Source organism: Anopheles stephensi, chromosome 3 (genome assembly GCF_013141755.1).
Source record: "Anopheles stephensi strain Indian chromosome 3, UCI_ANSTEP_V1.0, whole genome shotgun sequence".
NCBI classification, from domain to species: Eukaryota; Metazoa; Arthropoda; class Insecta; order Diptera; family Culicidae; genus Anopheles; species Anopheles stephensi.
The window spans coordinates 51,698,081-51,716,619 of NC_050203.1; the positions used below are offsets into that span (position 1 = coordinate 51,698,081).

Below are 18,539 nucleotides of genomic sequence, written 5' to 3' on the forward strand. Positions count from 1 at the left end.
GAGGTGGAGCGTCTTTATAGAACTATCAGTAGTTGAAGCTACTATTATTGCCACACAGACGCTCCATGTGTCACCTTTGCCATCTCCGGGGCTTGGGACAGGCATGAGCGCGCTATGAGTAATTATCGTCTAGCCTTTCCAATATGTGACGACGCTCATCCGTAATAGTATCGTCCATCGTCCATCAGCTATCTTCGTATTTCTACGGTGACTGTTGGAACAGCCTAGGGGATGAATCAACCGTGGCATGTAGCGTGTCCATGACTCTGCCTACACGATGGAATTTAAAACTGACTCCAATGACCTCGGTGATGACGACGTTTTTTTTTTTAGTGTCTCGAATGTCTCGTGCAGTGGGGGGTGTACATGATCGAACCACCACGACATAATGTCTCACGACATTCGCCCATCTTGGGGATCGTATTGAAAAGCCTTACATTAGACGCTTGTAACGTAAACAAACAATTGCAAGGGGTTTAAACATATTTTCGTTTCAACCTTTCCCACACCTTTTCAAGGCTCAACTACATGTAAACATTAATCGTTTAAATTGTATTGCTTTTACCGACAGTATAATCTAGACTCGATCAAGATGGCGTAAAAATACGTTAAAGATCGCTCAGCGGGCAACGGTTTCTAAGGACGTGTTTTAAACGTTTAAACTAATGTATTCCCAGCCCCGATGTTGTTAAGATCGTTCTGCTGGACACCGCGCGAGGAAAGAACGAGCGAAGAAGCCGTTGAAATCGACAACAAGCTATCTTAAGACGAGAACGACGAGGAAAGAAACAGCTCGATAAACGAAGGGACGAAAGCCACAAACGGCTTGCGCCCAAGGGAGACTCCGCCGTCCGCGAGACGTTCTTGAAACGTGTTTTCAAGCCAACCCCTTAAGGTAAGCTTCGCTTCCTTTCGAACCCCGCGTTCGCCCTTCGGTTTCGTCGTTGCATTCCTTGTTGCGCACCTCATCGAACGATCGTTGGGCGCGCACAGACGCAAACCAGGACGCGCTGTTCTCCTGCAACAAAGCCCACTTTGCATGCGCAATTATCAAACACCACGGACGTAGCAAACTTGTTTCTTTAAATTGCCTTCGTCATTATGCCGTGAGAGAAGACGGCGACGTTGGGATGGAATTTCGAATGAACCGCTTTAACCGGTAGGGAAGCTTCGTGTGTTCAAACGATCGCCACCAAATGATCTTTCAATTAATTGTTACAAAGAAGAGGTAAACAATTTACAAAACCCGCCTTTTTTCTCTAATTTGTTTGACCATCGCTTTGTTTTGAATTTAGCAGGCTTTTAAAATAAAGCAAAGAACCGATGAAGGCCAGTAACGGGGTGTTGTGCAAAGCTTTCATAACATGTCCATGTGTACAAAGAAGTGCTGCAAACAATTCTGCCTCCACCGGCTGGTTCGGTACCGGTACTGGCTTCACAGATTGCCTTCCTCTGCCACCACCATCCACGTTTCCGTGGCGGTTTTCGTGGCAAACAACGGGAAAATTCCGAAACAATAACCATTTCCGCACAAACACACACACACAAAAGCTACTTCCACCCTTGCGCTTGGGGTGGCTTTTGTTTTTGCTTCACTAAGTGAAAAGGTTTGCCGCGAAAATGCGATGGGGAAAAGCGGTAGACGAAAAGGGAAAGCCACCACCGGGGTTGACGTTACTAAACGAAAAAATAACACAAAATCAAGGGTTTTAGAGGATGGCATTTGGAAAAGAGGAATCTATTTTTATGCTTTACTATCAAATGGAAATACTATGGATTATGAGAGAATTGGGTAAAAATGTAAAACAGTTGCCAAACTAAATGCCAAACACTTTAAGGAAATGTTTTAAATGGATAATGGAATATTGCAAACCCATTTTGGAACTTCATATAGCATTCAACCATATAATGGAACATTGCATACAGTTAGGGGATATTTCAAACGCTTTACTTTAAAATAAGCTCTAGATTTTCTGTCGATTGTCTAGACCAACTCTGTCAGGCGGTACAATTACAAAATATTATTAGATCGCTTGTTTACATCGTGATAGGGCGTTCATTCATAATCGGACGGATTTACCGGGAAAATTAATAGGAAAAGTTACTTTAAGAACTAGTTCTTTAATCAACAGCCTTGATATGAAATTGTAAAATTGCACAGTCGCATATTAAACTATTAGTAAAATTCCATTCTATGATTGCAAAGTTCCACAACTGACTAGCAATACTCCACTATCCATTTGAAACATTTCTTTGATAGATTCAAAAGATCCATCGCATTTATCAAATCCCTATATTATTTACTTGTTGAGGCTCCTCTTTTAAATAAAATAGTTTTGTTTACCGAATCAATACGTGGAAGTTAAATAAATATCAATAAAACAAACTTCGCTTAAAGTTTTCAAATTTCAAACAGTTTAAATAACTGACTGCCTTCAATAAACTTTTCCACTATTTAATCCTTTGTTCTTCGTCGTTCCCAGCTCTGCAACGAATTCTTAACGGCCATGCAAGGACACGCATTCCCAAATCAGCTGTAAGAACCATCCATTACGCCGCAGTAGACACCTCACGTCGCCATTGATTTTCCGTTTTTATTTATTGCTCTGGACACTCTGGCAAATGCGCAACGACCCAGATTCGTGAAATCCCCATGGCAACCCTTACTACACCACTACTGCCGACTTGCTGCGATGCTCGAACCGCGCGCATATGTCATGTCGGCGTGTGACTCACACCGACAATCGATCCAAGATTGGCGCCACCAAGGTCAGGACTGATGATGGCGGGACATTGCGGGACATTGCACAAAGAGAAGCTGTGCGAAACAAACCTCGGCATAACTTAGCCACACTGCGCTATAACGCTTGCACTACACCCCACCCCGTCATTCTCACCCTGCAGTTTAAATCACTTTTACGGGTGTGCCACACGGACCCCACGGGGGGGTGTGATTTAAGGGAAGGGATGGCGGGGTAAAATTACTTATGGTTTGCAGCACACATTCCGAAAAAGGGCTTTGTTTGGTGGATTGTGAAATCGTGAAACACCAATTTCTTTACCAACACAACACGACACGATGCAATTTACTATCGGGGCAGATTTATACACTAAGCGACGAACCCTCTCTCTCGGTAAGGCCCTTGACAAGCAACGTAAACAACTAACTTCCAAAGCTCTTTTTTCGTTGGATCACTGGCGGCGTCACTTTGGCGTTCTTTTCCAGATTTCTTCTCGTTTCGGTTTATCTTTTACTTCATCTTCAACAAACACACACACACACACACTGACGCTTGAATACAGAGAGACCCTTCAGCAGAGGGGATCCCAAAACACGTTGGACCACGGTTGATCGCCACTAGTACACACAACATTCCGACATCATAAGAAACCTGTTCTGGCACCATCTCACTCTGATGCAGCACGGAAAAGGGGGGCGATGGAGAAAGAGAGCCACCTTCGTAACTGACCGCAGAAATACACACACCACCGTGACACCGTGCACACCAGGTATCGGGATGAAGCATAACACAATAAAAAAGCGCACACATACACACAGCTCCCCCACGTCTCCCGTTCCCGCTGTAACTAACAAAACCATTCCACCCCTTCCGACTGCCCGGCGCACACACAGTGAAGATGCTTTCTCATCCCCTTTTCACCCCTTTTCTTGGGGATTGGTGAAGAATCGATTAAAGATGGACGATGGAACTTACTTTGAACTTATGAAACCGCTTAGAACACTTTTATACACTTGCTGCGACACGACACAGTTGACGGATTCGTTTTGATTGCGGTTGCGCTTCTTCGATATCCTTTCTACGATGACGTAGTAACCGTCGACAGGTAAGTTGCTGTCACGGCCGTTACACGTTCGAAACAACGCTTTGTGATGGGTGCGGTCGCGACAACGTGCAAAGAAACTACAATACTACAGCAGGCACAACAGCACACAGTCGGGAAGGTGTCTACCGTCTTGGGATGACACACACTAACAGACAGGCCGGAGCAGCCAGTTCGCGCGAACAACAGAACCACCGTCCGTCAGGTACGTACGCACCGCTTCACTGAAGTAACCGAAGTAACGTTACGCTATGCTACGTACTGCACACGGACCCAAGCACGGCCGTGCTGAGCATAATAGCGCTTTGCTCGCTCTCTCTCTCTCTCTTTGCGTCCGAGGGTAGCTTAGTAGGGGCTTAAACCTCCCCCCCCGAGCCTATTCGACCCCATGTTTGTGTGCTTTTCCTCATGGGTTGGGGGTTGTTGTTCTCTACAGAGAGAAAATGAGAAACAAAAGGGGCCGAGTGAGAGAGAGAGAGAGGGTGAGCAAACACCAAACGGACGGGGTTGCAATGGGGTGAGACAAAACCGCATCATAGCAAGCACTGGATCACGTCATCGTGTGCGCTGTTGCATTTCGACCTACTACAGTGTGGCACAGACGAGGTGCAAGTGCATCAGTTTAATCTACGGAATCATCACCATACCACGGCCGGTGGTGTGTTATCTTGTAATGTGTATTCTAATTGTTTTCCAAAACCCATAATGTGTCTTCACCGGGACCACATATATAAATTTGAATGTGTTGGTAGCTAGCAAACACAACGACCCCGTCTGTGCCGGGTCATTAATGAAAGCACCGCCTTTATGTTGTGGTTCGTCGTGCGCACACGCGTTCAAATAAACGGACGAAGGTAAACCTCAAAACGGACGCGTAAAGTCCCTGGGCGAGTTCTATGTCCGTGATGTCCTTTCCTTTTCACAGGTGTGTCGTAATGATGGTGGTGGTGGCGGTGGTGGTTGGCAGCGCAGGATAGGTTCAAATGAGGTCAAGCGAAACGGAACCGGCAACGGCTGGAGTAAAAATAGAGCTGGCTGAAATGTGCAGGTGTGTCAAACTCTTCGTATCGTTCAGGGCAGGGGTTTCCAAACTTTTCGATGCAAGGGTCGTAATGACTCCGATTTATCTTGGTGTCGTGGGCCGACATTTTAAAGATGAGAGCGTTGGGTGTAACGATGGTGATTAAGAACTAATCTGAACTTCCGACCCTGTTTATCTAAATCTTAAAATTCCGAGCGATTGATTAGATTGATAGCGGATAACTCGGACAACCCACTGCTTGGAACTCTTTTTAGTTTCTATTTTTAAAATAGTGGATAAAACCTCTAGCGGTCCTGGCCACCCTGTACAGACTTCCCTTGGCATTTATTTTAGACTTAGTTAAATATTTAGTCCAGGATACCGTGGGTGGCTGGATGATTCCACTGGGGTCGCCCGGTCGTGCTGTGTGAAGACCAACACCGCGACCGCCACGGTTTTCGGACCGCCCTGAATGCATTTTAGACAGTTTGAAAATAACCATCAGCATGCTTCTTCTTCTTCTTCCTTGGCACTACAACCTCGAGAGGTCTCGGCCTGCCATTTCTGGCTTTCTGTGACTTAATTTTACCCGTAGTAAAATAGTCAGCCCTACGTACGGGGAGGCGGTCTAGATAGGATTTGAACCCCGGCCCTGCCGTGTGAAGACTGGCGCCGTTGTCGCCTCGGCCACCGGACCGCCCCAAAAAACCATCAGCATGCTAGTAATCCATAAATTTTGGAGCGGTCCGGTGGCGATAGCGGCGACTGTCTTCACAAGACAGAACCAGGGTTCAAATCCCATCCAGACCACCTCCCCGTAGGCAGGACTTGACTATCCATCTACGGGTAAAATGAAGTCATAGAACGCCAGAATTTACAGGCTAAGACCTCTCGAGGTTGTAGAGACACGTAAGAAGAAGAAGATGCAAGTAATCTGGATTATAGTCACCCAATTCCTAAACCTAATAAATACTGTAACTTTCCAAGAAGGCCTCTGTATCCTCTCCATGGAAAAATTTACTACAAAATTAATTATCATGTCAATCTTGAATGGAAACTGAAAGCTGAGTTGTGTAATTCATCTTAAGTTGAACTTTTTTGAGCTATTTACATGATAATTTTCAACAAAAATCTTACTTACCTGTTTATGAGACGATAAAATCACTTTTCTGTCTCGGCCTTTTGTGTCATCTCGGGAGTGTTATCGTCTGCTTTTTTAATCCACCAATCTTTCTGGTGAACATATCACCGCCATCACTGCATCTCAATTTGGACCTACCACGTTTTCACTGTCCCGGTGGAAAGCAACCTGAAAATACTTTACGGGCTTGGTCGTCGGGTGCCATTCTCATGGCATGACTAGCCCACCCGCCTAGGCGCATCCAAAAACCAAATCTAAAATTTGTTTCTTTCTTTTACATTAAGAGTTTTTGCACGACAATGAAAGACACCACACCAATGTTACTTCTATTTCTAGTATTATGTTTTAATTTATTTATTTTTTCTTCATTTTTTTCTGTTGTTTCATTTTACTCAGGAAGAAAATGAGTGATGCACTAAAAGTATGAGATAATCTTTTTTTCCATAACTAGTGTATAGAAGAATTAAGCACTGCTACACCGTTTCTTAACCTTCTTTTCTTTTGTACGAAAGTGCTTGTGTTTGTGTGTGTGTGAGTGTGAGTGTGGTAGGTGTAAGGATACTTGCTGTAAAATGTTTACCACAGAAGTATTACACACAATTGCGCACATACCCAAACCTTGCTTCCTTGCTTTACTGAGATCCAGCTAGACCGAAGACTCTTCGAGAGCACAATGCAGAAACGAACAATCGGGGACAGAAGTATAAACACACAAAACATAAATATCCTAACCTAAAAGACTGATCCTTTCCACTAACGTTAAAAAGACACACGCACAAACATGCTCCTTGTGTTCCGTGTTTTGCTATTGCTTTTGTTGATAACTTCGCATCACACAGCTCGCAAAGATTTATTTTTCCAATGTGTTTTTTAGGAAGTTATTCGGGCTTGACTAAGCAGAGAGTTGCTCTCCTTCGTGCGGCGCTATTAAAACGCACACAAAACGTATATTGGCTTAGAAACGTGTGTATCCTTCACCTGTTGGTGTGCTTCCTCGTTAAAGACAACTATCTTCCCTCTGTCGTTGTATTGCTTTTGGAAAAGGTTTGCTGGTGGTACGCACACGAAAGACTGATTCGTTATCAAACCTGTTGGTTGTGGAAGTGCTTCTTACATCCCAAATTTCAACACATTAGCGACTCAATGCAAACAAAAGCGGGGGAAACGATCTTTATATATTCGAGTAGGAGGATGAATTCATTTTATAGTTCTTAATTGTGGGCTGGTTTACAGACTGATTTACATTACTTTCATTTTTAATAATAGGATGGATAGTTCTTATTACTTTTGTGGCGCTTATGACAAATGTTTACAACATGAATGTCCTTACACTATTCTATATGCGTTTTCGCTTTCTCATACCAGTGAGAAGCGAATGTGTTGTTCTAAGGTTCTAAATACAGATTGCAAGTTTTCGAGACGTTAAGTTGGGGATTTTCATACTGTTCCACACTAACAGGTCGAGTGTGAAGGATGGTTAACTAAAAGAAACTAAAAAGGAACTTAAGAAACGCAATGAGAATTATGTTACCCGGCACGATACCTGTGTACCTTACCTACACACAGCATTGTATCTTAAAAATCTTTGTCCTATTCGACTGAATAGTTTCCCTAGCCCTATAGGGACACATTAAACGACAGCGAAGAACAGAACGCTGATGATGGCTTGCTGTGTGTCCTGCTCATATATAATATACATGTGTGTTTGTTGTTCGGCGCTTTCCTTGTGACTTAAATGCTACTTGAAATTGTTCTTTAGTTCCATCATTGGCCATTTGTTGTGTCCATCACCTTTTTCGGACTCTCCTAACCAAACCAAAGGTATTTACGAGACAATCGAACCAAAACAAAAACCAACTCTCTTTGAGCGATGGGAATGCACGCCAGCAGTGTGTGTGTCTTGGGTCTTGGGGGGAGGAGGGGGAGGAGTCCGTGTGCGCTTGCCCCGCGGTCCATTCGCGGAACGGTGTCGGTCGCTCGGATCTTTCTAATACCGACCCCGACCACCGACCGGAGACCGTGAACGGAAGCGTCCACCACCGCCACCACTGCTACGGCCACCGCCACCGTAACCACCACCACCGAAGCTTCCACCACTGCTACCGTAACCACCGTCGCGGCCACCATCGCGGCTGTAGCCACCGCTCGAGCGGCCGCCACCACCACCGCCGCCGCCGCCGCTGCTACCGTACCCACCGTCGAACCGGCCCGAACTACGGCTGCCTCCACGGAAGCTGCCACCTCCGCCGCCGCCGCCGCCACCGCTGCTACCGCTTCGATAGCTCGAACCACCGTCCCGGAAGCCGCCGCGTGAACCATTCCGGAAGCTGCCCCCACCACCGCTTCCACCGATACTGCCGCCACCGCTGCCCCCGTTACGGCCCGGCGGTCCGCGGAACCCGCGGGAAGCGCCGCGCGGATTCCGCCGGCCCTTGGAAATTTCGACGCGCAGCTTCGAACCGAGGATGTCCTGACCGTTCAGATTGTCGCAGGCCGTTTCCGCCTCTTCCTTGTTGTCGAACTCAATGAACGCGAAACCTGGTGGATTGAAAGCTACCCAGACAGAGTTCAATTTACCGTACTTGGTGAATTCGCCCTCGAGATCCTCCTTCTTCACTTTATCGGTAAGGTTGCCGACGTAGACGCGTGTGCCTTTCTGATCGCCCATTGTGTTGCGATGTGTCGGTCGTTCGGCGGGGGGGTTCGTCGCTTGCTGCTCGCTTGTTGCTGATGCTTGTAAGACGCTGTTTAAATCAAATCAAACAGTGTTGTTGTTGTTGTTTCTTTGGTTTAGACAGTTTCCCCTCTTTACCCCCAAACGCGCTCACGCAAACACACACACACAGAATACGTATATGAGGATCGCCCACTAAATATGTTTCGCTATTTGCTTACGCCACAACAGGATCGCCCCGCGTAGGAGATGACGCGCGCTGACGACAATCGAAGGATGCGCTGACGGACGAAGTGTAGTGTCGCTTCGCTCGCTCTCTATCTTTCTCTCTCTGAACACGCAGACAAATCGGCGGCTACGAGCAGTTTTGCCGGTAGAGGTCGCAGACGATCGTCGTAGTGTACCGCAGCCAGTATGCGGGCGTTGTAGTCGCACTCACACAAATTCTCTTTCTCGTCGATTATGTGTGGTAGGAAGTAGTAGTAGTAGAGGTAGTAGCGCAGTAGTAGTAGTTCATCGACGTGTTTGACTGTGAAATTGATCAGAATAGTGGTTCGTAGCGAAATAGATTACTTGTAAGACAATGGCTAAGTAGGAATGATGATTTTTTGTTGTTGTCGGGTTGGTTTGGTTGTTGGGTGGAAAAAGTGTTGCGATCGTAGTGTTTTTTTTTTTAATAAATTGGGCTTCAGATTTCTAAGGAATTCTAAGCAATGCCAGCGATATGGTATGAAGAGGTGAAAACGGAGCGGATGTTCCGGACTCTTGCGTTTCCTATTCGCTACTAATGACGCGTATCAGTAATTGGCAATTATTCAAAGAAAACGCGCATGTTTCTAATTTCAGACGGGATTATAACAGTGGTGATGGAGATAATAAAGGGACAAATTAAAAGCTGTTGCATCCTCTTTAGCACACTTCTTTTTCGTCCAATTTTTTGCAACCTTAGCTCAGGATTTTCTTAAGGATGGGTACTATAAGCATGCAATAGACGGTACTAATGGTTATGTGTATGCAACACACATATGATAATAATCATATTTAAAAACAGGACTGAATGTTATTTTGTTCGAACTTGGACTTGAAAATTTAAAAGAAAACGTGGACCTAACGTATGCATTAAGAAAATATAGACTAACTTTGCACAGCGATTCAAGTTAAACAACAAGAGATAACTCAATTAATGAATTTTGTCTCGACACTTCCGTTCAAGAAGCGTTCTACATAAAACTATTACCATCCAGTTCCTAGTCACCATGCGGCAACAAGCTGTAGATATTTTTCATCTTTCTTGGTCTGTTCCTATGGAGCACGTCTTAAAGACATATCCTAGTGTCCAATCCGTTTCCAGGAAACACGGTCCATGGCTGCACTCCTCCACCTCCGTGCTGCATCTTTGGCCATGAATATATTAAAAAGAAATGTTCTTAGTTTTCAGCGCTTTCTGAGTCTTAGCTATTAGCTGCTAATTCTTTTTGGACACAGTATGAATGGATAAGGTCCTCCGGTAGAGGTTGCCCTAAGTAAATCTTTTGATCCCTGCTAAAGACAATTGGGAGTCGTTCCATGACGAGCCCACCGCTTCATAGATATTTTTCACAAAAGCCGTAGTTTTGTACAACAATTTCTATCTTGTACAAGATATTCTTCACCGTTTTCTCGGATCTTAAAAATCCTGGAACAAAGTTTCAAATCCTTCACATTCTTAGTTTCTGCTTTCAGCTTTTATGAGCACACAACACTTGTGGGTGCCCAGGATCTTTTTCCTATAAGACAGTTTTGTCCATTTCGTTCAGCAGGACACAGTCGCTTTGCGTTAAGCATCGTGAAAATCAGTCTATGTTTTAAATGCATACGTTATGGAAACAAAAAACAAAAACGAAGTTCGTGCTCAAGCAGCAGATTACAGCTGTTGGTAGTATTATACCAAAGGACGGTCCCTAACCACATGCAGACACGAGATAATTAGTTTATCTAATCTGGCGCTTTCAAAACGAACGCTACGACACTTTTACAAGGAACATGAACATTTTTAAAATTCGTCTTGCAAACATCAGCCTCTACGTATTATTTAGACGCAAAACACGTGGAACACAAACATTTCTACTTTATCCAAGGAACGATCGTTGATTAGGACGGTGTTGTTGCTTTTTAAAAGTGCGTGGATTTTTGCGAAGAAAAACCAATACGTCGAACGAAACTGAAGAACATATGCGTGGTTGAAGACAGAGAGAGAGAGAGAGTCAGATAGAGCGCGCTTGGCGTTATTAATTGTTGCTCCTGTTGTTGTAGCATCTTCTCGGAGAGATTTTGGTTTTTCTTCTTCTTTAGTGCACAAAAATGCCGATCAAATGCCGGTTCGATTGGAGGCTGGTAAAGGGCTACATATAGGGTGTAGCGTCGGCGATCTCGTAAGCATGTCCAGCACGGAACATGTGTTAAGGACACGCTTGCGTATGTGTGCGCGCGCACGTTTGTACTCGTTCCGAGCGAGATAAGCACAACAGCAGGAACCTTGGTGGTAATCGAAGGTGATTAGTAAGTTTTTTTTGGTTTTGTTTTGAAGAGCTATGCACTCAGATTTTGATGATGCAGATATAAAGAGAGTGGGGATAGGAGGTGGTACAGAAAGCACACACGTGATTCGAATTCTGGCGCTGATGGATGATGAAGGTTTTGCGCGGTTGGCGTTTGGCGCGATTTGTTTCGTTTTTTTTTTTTTTGGTGTGTGTGCGTGTGTTTGCCGGGTTTTGCTTTCTACGGGGGAAGAGATATACGTTTTCTGATCTATGTGCACAAGCGCGTTCTTCCAACACCATGCATTGTTGAGTACGGTGGCGTTAGGATACGGTCGCGTGTGTTCGCTGAATCGTCTGCATTGTCGTCGTTGCCAGTCGGAGGAAAGTAAACGCAAACAAAACTCGATGAAACGATAACAGAACGGAAACGGAAAAGATAGATGCGCCGAACAGTAGTACTACAGTGTTCTTCCACACGGTCTTGGGTCGTTGGGTGCTCTAAAGTAGTCCTGGCTTGAGATTACAAGTATCGCGCGTCGTGTTGTATTAGCGGCAGGGTGGATTTTGCACTCTTCGGTCTCTTCGTTCGTATCGTGACGATTCTTTGCCTGGGGTTTGGTCCTTTTGTGCCCATTATTCGTGGGTGGAGAGAAGCATTGAAGAAGCGTATCAACACGGAAGAAGCATAGCCGTAGGGAAAACGATAGTCGAAGGAAAGGCAGCAACAGCATTGGTTGGGCAGTTTCGCTTAAACCCCCTGGGTCCGAGGGCTTTGATTTTGCAAACCCATAGGTGGGTAGTGTGTGTGTGCATGTGTTCGAAGATCATTCAAGCGAGCAGCAACCGTTGGATAGAACTGAATCTCACTGAAGAAAAGTAGAGCTCATGGGTGTGAACTTGTGCCAGCCAGGAATTCGACTGGCCACACTGTTGGAACATCTGTTTCGTTCGTAGTAAGCCGCTGCTCCATACAATCAATCATCCTTCGCGATGGATTTCCTTGCCGCACCCGGTGCGTTCCATCGGGTCCAAGTCAACACTCACCAGCCAGCATCATCATACGTTGCGAAAATAAAACCAATGCACCGCTCTTTACACGAAATAATCCGCTCATTAAATCATCTGTGACGGAAAACGCCGCAACTATGGTAACACGCAGAGCATGCTGAGGATGTGTGCTGGTGGTTCGAAAATAGATTTCTTTACTCCTCCTCTTTGCCAGCAGCATTGCCCAAAAGGCAGAGGAAGGTGGTTGAAAAATTGAAACGAGGAACGATTTAAAGGTGTTTAGCCAATTACAGAAGAAAGAGTTCCAAGTGCAACACGCGCGACTACCGTTAACAAAGTAACAAAATAATGCAAAAGGGGAACAAAACAAAAGCTAACGTCCGAAAATAATTTCATTTTTTACACGGTTTCGAGCAGTTTGTGGTTCGTGTTGCGCATGCGCGTGCGCGCGGGCACACACACACCTTCATTTTTCTTCGAATGCGCTGCATAACGCATTAAGGTTAAAAAATAGATATGAAGACGAATGGTCCCGGCCTCACCCTATTCCTGACTTTATGAATATGTACTGCATGTGACCGGGAAAATGGCAATAGCTCTCAACGGACCTTTATTTTAAGAACATATCCCCCTCGGCAGTTACGGGGATTTCTGTTTTCATCAGTTGCAAAAGTTCATTTTTGGACTGAAAATCCTCTACTTAGGAGCTCTTTTCCACCGCTATATACGGTGCTGCGTCCTTCGAATCTTGAATTCGAAGATGGATTCATCGTTTCTATCTCGGATTTGTGTTTTGTTCGCTACAGCAAGCGGCACAGTGGATGATGTGAGTAGAGAGGGCTGGGTATGGGATTGTTGCAGTTTTCCTTGGCTTTATATGTTTGCATTTAATCGAGGAGCAGGCGGGTGGTTTACGGTTGTTTGAAGGGACAAAATCATACAGAGGAAAAAGTTCAGGTGTTGTCGGGCGTTTCGAACGAAGAGAAAAAACTAGATTTTGCGTTTTTTTTTTTTTGGTGGTGGAAATGGTTACCGTCGTCGTGGGTGGGCGATTAACGTCGTGGGCGGGCGCGGGACGGCTTAATGGCGAGCGTGGTGGTAACGGGTAGCGGAGTTTAATATTTCGATGTCGTCGAAGGCGGCCGTAGGCAGAATCGACGGGTGGCTGGGACAGATTTTGCAGAAACTTCGAGGTTTATCTTGCTTTTCGCTGTTTGATGAAAAGTGCTCTCCGGAAGCAGTGCCGATCGGTGGCAGCTGTACCCGTATGTCGGTGAAAAATCGATAATGCGCACCACCGTGAGTGGGAAAAAAAGATGGCGTTGATTTTCGCTGTTGCACAGATGCACTGTTTTTCACCGCTGATTTTGTTCGCAACGGGTGTGGATTTGCGCTGGGGCGGATAGCGAGCGATGACTCGCGGGTGGTGTTTATAAGTTCACTTTATGTTTTTGCACTGTTTGGTGAGATTTGTATGCACTTTTTACTTAATTTTAGCGGAGCACTATCGAACGTCGACCGTCTCCTTCAACTTTCGTATGGCAAGTAAGTCTACACTGTCAGCTTTGCTGGGTTTGGGGTTCATCTCTACACAACGCTCACTGGCTGTCGGCTACATTCAGACGTTTCATATACACAAAATAAACGAGAAAATAATGAGTTTTTTCGTAATTAATTTGCTGCTCAGTCAGAAAGGGTCATTAATAACAATTCTCTTATCGTTTATATTCTTACCTTCGATTTTGTTTTGTATATACGTTCAAATTTATCAAACATTCATTCATTCAAACATTCAAACATTTATAAATTTAAATGTTTATCAGACGTTTACATCAGACGTTAGAACTGTCAAATGCGTTCTGTGTAGAGTTCGCTTCAAAGCTGTCAATCGGAATAACAAAATCGGCTTGCATTTTTGTGTACGAATACGGTTCCGGAATTATTGATCTATTTACACCTAAATATCGCATAAAATCACACGAAAATGTCTCTATCGGCGAATATAAGCGTGGAGGCACCGATAGAAAATCAAATACAGGAGATTGCGTACGATGGAACTGAAATATATCAACTGTAAGTAAACTGTACATACTCCCGGCCGGGCAACCTTTTTTTTTTCTAATTACTTTCCCGCATCATTCTGCACAGTCCACCGACGCTTTCGGAGCATCTGGCCAAGTGTGCCACAAAGATCGACTTCAGCAAAACCTCCAGCGATATCGATCTGCTGCAGCAGTCCATCAAAAAGGAGGATGAAAAGAAGGAGGAGGAATCGAAAGATCCCAAGGAACAGTTCCAGTCGAGCCTGTGGCCCTGGGACTCGGTGCGCAACAAGCTGAAGGAAGCGCTGACGGAAGTGTGCGTCCTGTCCGACGTGCTAAACATTGCAAAGGAAAAACGATACATGGTGCTGGATCCGATCCCCCAGGAACCGCCGGAAGTGAAGCAAATGGTGCTTGTGTACGCCCGCAAGAAAGCTTTGGCCAGTGCGGCAAACATTCTACAGAGTGGTGTCGAGCGGCTGAAAGCGGTTCAGAGCGATCAGGGTGTGAATCGTACGAATTCGACCGATTTCCACATTGAACTGTTGCGCCTGCGACGCAACTGGCGGCTGAAGAAGGTGTCCAATACGATCATCGGTGATTTGAGCTACCGGACGGCTGGTTCGAAGTTTATGCATCCGGGAATGTTCGAGGTGACGAAGGCGGAAGATGAAGAATCTGGCTCACCGCCTGCCAGTCCGTCCGGCTCGGGTGCTGCTGGAACGGTTGCCTGTCCGAAGATAAATTCTGCGCTGCGCGTAAACGTACCCACCGAGTTGCAGGGTGTGGCGTTCATAAAGGTGATTACGCAGAAGGATCAGGAAGATCTTTGTACGGCCACGGTAAACATGATGGGATCGACACAGCTCGTCCCGCAGGCTGGCGCCTGGCAGCAAACACTGGAGTACGCACAGAATGTGTTGTTCTGTAAGGAGCTGTTTAATCAGCTTGCTCGTGAAGCGGTTCAACTGCAAGCACCGATTCCGCATGTCGTGGTGGGTAATCAAATCCGGGCGACACTGTTACCGGGCATCCAGCTCATCATCAGCTTGTGCCACTCGACGTCGTCCGATTCAAACAATAGCTCGGAACCGATCAAAGATCATGATCACGTGCTGGAGCACAGTCTGCATCAGTTGTTGCGGGAGTTTCATCACAAGAACACGCACCATCCATTCCCGCATCCGGCCAGTGGTCCACTGGGACCGAGCAAGAAGCGCATGCTGGCAGGTCCTTCCGCGTTCGATCGTCACGAGCTGCTAGAAATGACAAAATCGCAAACACTCCTGGAGCAAATCATTGCTCAAGCGCAGCATATCTTCACACGCCGCCGAACACAGTACGTGCTCGATACGGTGGCCCGAGACGTGAAGGATCCGATGATAACATCCCACTGGAACGCGATGAACAGCCCAACGATGTCGTGCGTAAAGATTAACATCACTTCCCACGGATACGATGCGAATCTGCGTACCTCGCTCGTAATCCACGTGAAGGAACGCTCGCTCAAGTGCATCTGTCGCGATGGCCGCATCATGCACATGTCGTACGAACCGCAAGAACTACGCGATCTTATCCTTTGTCAAATCAGCCAACATCAGATCGTGTGTCTGCAGAACCTGGCCAAATGTATGGCTTGGCAGATTCTATCCAGCAGCAGCCATCTTGGCATTGGCTCGGTGGAACCACTCGGTAATGCGAGTTCCTGCGTGCTGGCATCCCCGAATAGCGATCGCCTGATAGCGGTACAGGTGCGCTGCGATTCGCAGATCGATGTAAAGGTGTACATTGCGCAGAGTCCGGCCAAAGACTTTTTCCCCGGTTCGTTGGTGCAGGGCCGGCACTGGGAGCACTTAGGCGGTCACTTTAAGGAGGTGCGTTGCGGAGGGGGTTCGTGGTGGCATGAGCACATTTTTCAATCGATTTTGCTTCCTTTCCTTTTCTTTTGCAGGTCCGGTTCGATAAGATGGAGGGCAAAAATTTCCACAACAAAATGGAATTCTTGATGGCGAGTCTCACCAGCCAGTCGTAGAGTATTTTACAGTCAACGATGCATTATTAATCATACTACCACCATTCATCTTCCATTCTTCCAACATTCATCTAACGATCGTTCTTGGGAAGCGTATTTCGCCTATCAAACTGGAATATTTAAGAGTAAAAATAAATATGGACGTTAGGAATTGATGGCAAGATACGCATTCTTCTACGTTTAACAATCATGTCGGTCCGTGGACGGTATGTGCGTCAATAAGGCTTTTCGTCGAAAATTACCCATCTTCTGCTTCCGAGCAAAGCCCTTTGAAGATGTTGTCGATCAGTTGCTCTTCTGTCCAGGCAAAAAACATCAAATTTCGAGTTACAAATGCAGCAAAGTATTCATTGTTTATTCACACACGTGGATTAGATTAAATTATTCTATGCACTATTGCCGTTATAAAAAAAAACCCATTCCATCTTGGGTTCGTGACTTATGAGATGCTTCGTAAAAACACACCTTACAAAAAAACCTGACGGGGAATGAACTTAAAAAATGCAGTCGCAGACTCTTTTTCGATCACGTTCCTTCATACGTATACTTCTCATCGTACTCCAGCTCGAACAGCATCTGCTGTATTTTAAGCCTTGCTAGGACATTCTTCTTATTCGGTAGCCTTCGCAGAATCGGTGCACAGGAGAGAAGAAACCGTTCGTCCGGATCCGTAATTCCTAACCGTGCGTCTGTTTCTTTCGATTCTTCCTGCGGTGGCGTATTTGGTGGTGCTGGTGCTGCCGATGATACCGACGGAGCCGGGGAAGGTGACGATGGTCTTGAAGAAACGTTCGATGGTACTTTTGTGGGTTCCATTCTTGTGCGTTTTCTGGGAGGATGTGGTTCGGTCTGTATCGTATCGTCGTCTGGCTGTTCTTGGGAGTTCCAGGCTGTAGGACAGTCAGGGACGGGTTCCGACAGCTTTTCGTCGTGAATCATCGCTGTGCTAGGTTGCTCTTCGTATAGTACCGTTTCGTGTTCACTTTCGTCATCCGTACAGGATGCTAACAGATATTCAGTCCCTGCCGTTGAATTGCAGGCAAACGGTTGAAGAAGCTGCTCTTCGCCACAATCCTCAATTTCATCTTCCGTTTCTTCCTGGATTATAACACCACCCGCCGGGATGCCTTCCTGGGCGGGTGTATGCATCACCTGAAACACCTGTTTGCCGTCCTGTGTCACGTAGGACACGGTAACGGGACCATCGTACAGTTCCTCGTCGGTATCAAATTCAACGTAATCTATGCTCTCTTCGATATCGCTGCCCTGAGTGTATTCGTTGGCTGTCTCGTAGTCACTGCAAAACAAGAAAGGTTCAATTTTTCCCTATATTTACCCCCAAAACTTGTCCTTTGCACAATGCACTCACTCTTTAGGGAAGGCAACATACGGAAGCATAAACTCCAGCAACCGGTAGTGAATCCACGATTTGCGCTCCTTCTCGTTCTTGTTGCGGACGGTCTTGAGAAATGCATCGCGCATGCTGCGCCACCGTTTCTTGCACTCCTGCACGGATAAGTTCATTGCCAGCGCAACCTCCACCCAGGAGTTGTTTCGCAAACATATCCGCTTGTAATCCTTGTGCAGCACGTTGTACAGAATGGGTCGCTTTTTGATCTCGTTCACAAATTCAGCCACATTCACCTTCACAAAGTGCCGCTTGGGCGGTATTCCATCCACGGCAAAATGCATCTTGCTCGTGTTGGGTATCGTTCGGTAGGCTTTCGATGGAAGCTTTATGTACTGCACCTCTTCCAACATTTTGCACTTGACTTAATTTTAGCTTAAGTGGAAAATATTTTCAATAAAAAGTTGTGTAAAGTAATTCTCAAGTGGTTTCAGCATGAGAAACATAAACAAAACATGGGGAGAAAAAAACTACAAACGTCAATTGTGAAACTGTCAAAAGTGACAACCGCACAGCACAGTGGGATATCCCAGGAAAAAATCGCAGAAATGTTGAATTTATTTGTTTGTGAAGAATCAAATGTTTTATATTTAGAAATATGGGATAACTAGAAGCTTAAAATAGCACAATACTAATCGATAATACAAAACGAAAGCTTATCAACGAGTTGAATGAAAATTTGGTGACTGTTTAGCTGAATTTTTGGAGCATGCTTGAGGAAAGTATTCCCAGTGAAAAAGCTAGCACATAAAGAAGGCATTATTTTGAAAAAGTCGTTGGAAATGAAGACTCCCTTTCTTTATCGACTGATAAACCGGATACGACAGCGGCGCCGGTCTGCCCATCCAGAC

The 18,539-nt window shown here is 45.6% G+C and overlaps 4 protein-coding genes across 6 annotated transcripts in view; 1 reads left to right on the forward strand and 3 right to left on the reverse strand.

Annotated features, from left to right (window-relative positions):
• LOC118514505 (protein bark beetle) overlaps positions 1-4,083 on the reverse strand; it is a 28,176-nt gene extending 24,093 nt beyond the window's left edge. For both annotated transcript variants that reach the window (XM_036061441.1, XM_036061440.1), the window contains exon 1: positions 3,717-4,083. The gene's annotated coding sequence lies outside the window, so the exon portion shown is untranslated. The remainder of the gene's footprint in view (positions 1-3,716) is intronic.
• Positions 4,084-6,329: 2,246 nt separating this feature from the next.
• LOC118514575 (RNA-binding protein Rsf1) lies at positions 6,330-13,766 on the reverse strand. 2 transcript variants are annotated; one of them, XM_036061577.1, is made up of 3 exons: positions 13,240-13,766; positions 8,901-9,208; positions 6,330-8,749 (listed from the first exon to the last, which is right to left on the reverse strand). In XM_036061577.1, exon 3 carries the CDS (start codon positions 8,671-8,673, stop codon positions 7,993-7,995), a length of 681 nt encoding a protein of 226 aa, XP_035917470.1. In that variant the 5' UTR covers positions 8,674-8,749; positions 8,901-9,208; positions 13,240-13,766; the 3' UTR covers positions 6,330-7,992. The 2 variants fall into 2 exon arrangements, with proteins under 2 accessions (XP_035917470.1, XP_035917469.1); XM_036061576.1 differs by having other exon boundaries at positions 6,330-9,208.
• Positions 13,767-14,077: 311 nt separating this feature from the next.
• On the forward strand, positions 14,078-16,449 carry LOC118514536 (mediator of RNA polymerase II transcription subunit 17). The gene is made up of 3 exons (XM_036061519.1): positions 14,078-14,279; positions 14,355-16,122; positions 16,200-16,449. The coding sequence occupies exons 1-3, from the start codon at positions 14,191-14,193 to the stop codon at positions 16,278-16,280; spliced, it is 1,938 nt and encodes a 645-aa protein (XP_035917412.1). The 5' UTR covers positions 14,078-14,190; the 3' UTR covers positions 16,281-16,449.
• A 151-nt stretch (positions 16,450-16,600) lies between these two features.
• LOC118514556 lies at positions 16,601-18,160 on the reverse strand. Its single transcript, XM_036061546.1, has 2 exons — positions 17,650-18,160; positions 16,601-17,577 (listed from the first exon to the last, which is right to left on the reverse strand). The coding sequence occupies exons 1-2, from the start codon at positions 18,039-18,041 to the stop codon at positions 16,806-16,808; spliced, it is 1,164 nt and encodes a 387-aa protein (XP_035917439.1). The 5' UTR covers positions 18,042-18,160; the 3' UTR covers positions 16,601-16,805.
• Between the last annotated feature and the right edge of the window lie 379 nt (positions 18,161-18,539).

Excerpts from the sequence above, each read along its gene's own strand:
- LOC118514575 (XM_036061577.1), bottom strand. The coding sequence starts at position 8,673 with ATGGGCGATCAGAAAGGCACACGCGTCTACGTCGGCAACCTTACCGAT.
- LOC118514536 (XM_036061519.1), top strand. The coding sequence starts at position 14,191 with ATGTCTCTATCGGCGAATATAAGCGTGGAGGCACCGATAGAAAATCAA. Across the intron at positions 14,280-14,354 it reads GGAACTGAAATATATCAACT|TCCACCGACGCTTTCGGAGC; the intron begins GTAAGTAAACTG and ends CATTCTGCACAG. Across the intron at positions 16,123-16,199 it reads TAGGCGGTCACTTTAAGGAG|GTCCGGTTCGATAAGATGGA; the intron begins GTGCGTTGCGGA and ends TTTCTTTTGCAG.
- LOC118514556 (XM_036061546.1), bottom strand. The coding sequence starts at position 18,041 with ATGTTGGAAGAGGTGCAGTACATAAAGCTTCCATCGAAAGCCTACCGA. Across the intron at positions 17,578-17,649 it reads TATGTTGCCTTCCCTAAAGA|TGACTACGAGACAGCCAACG; the intron begins GTGAGTGCATTG and ends CTTGTTTTGCAG.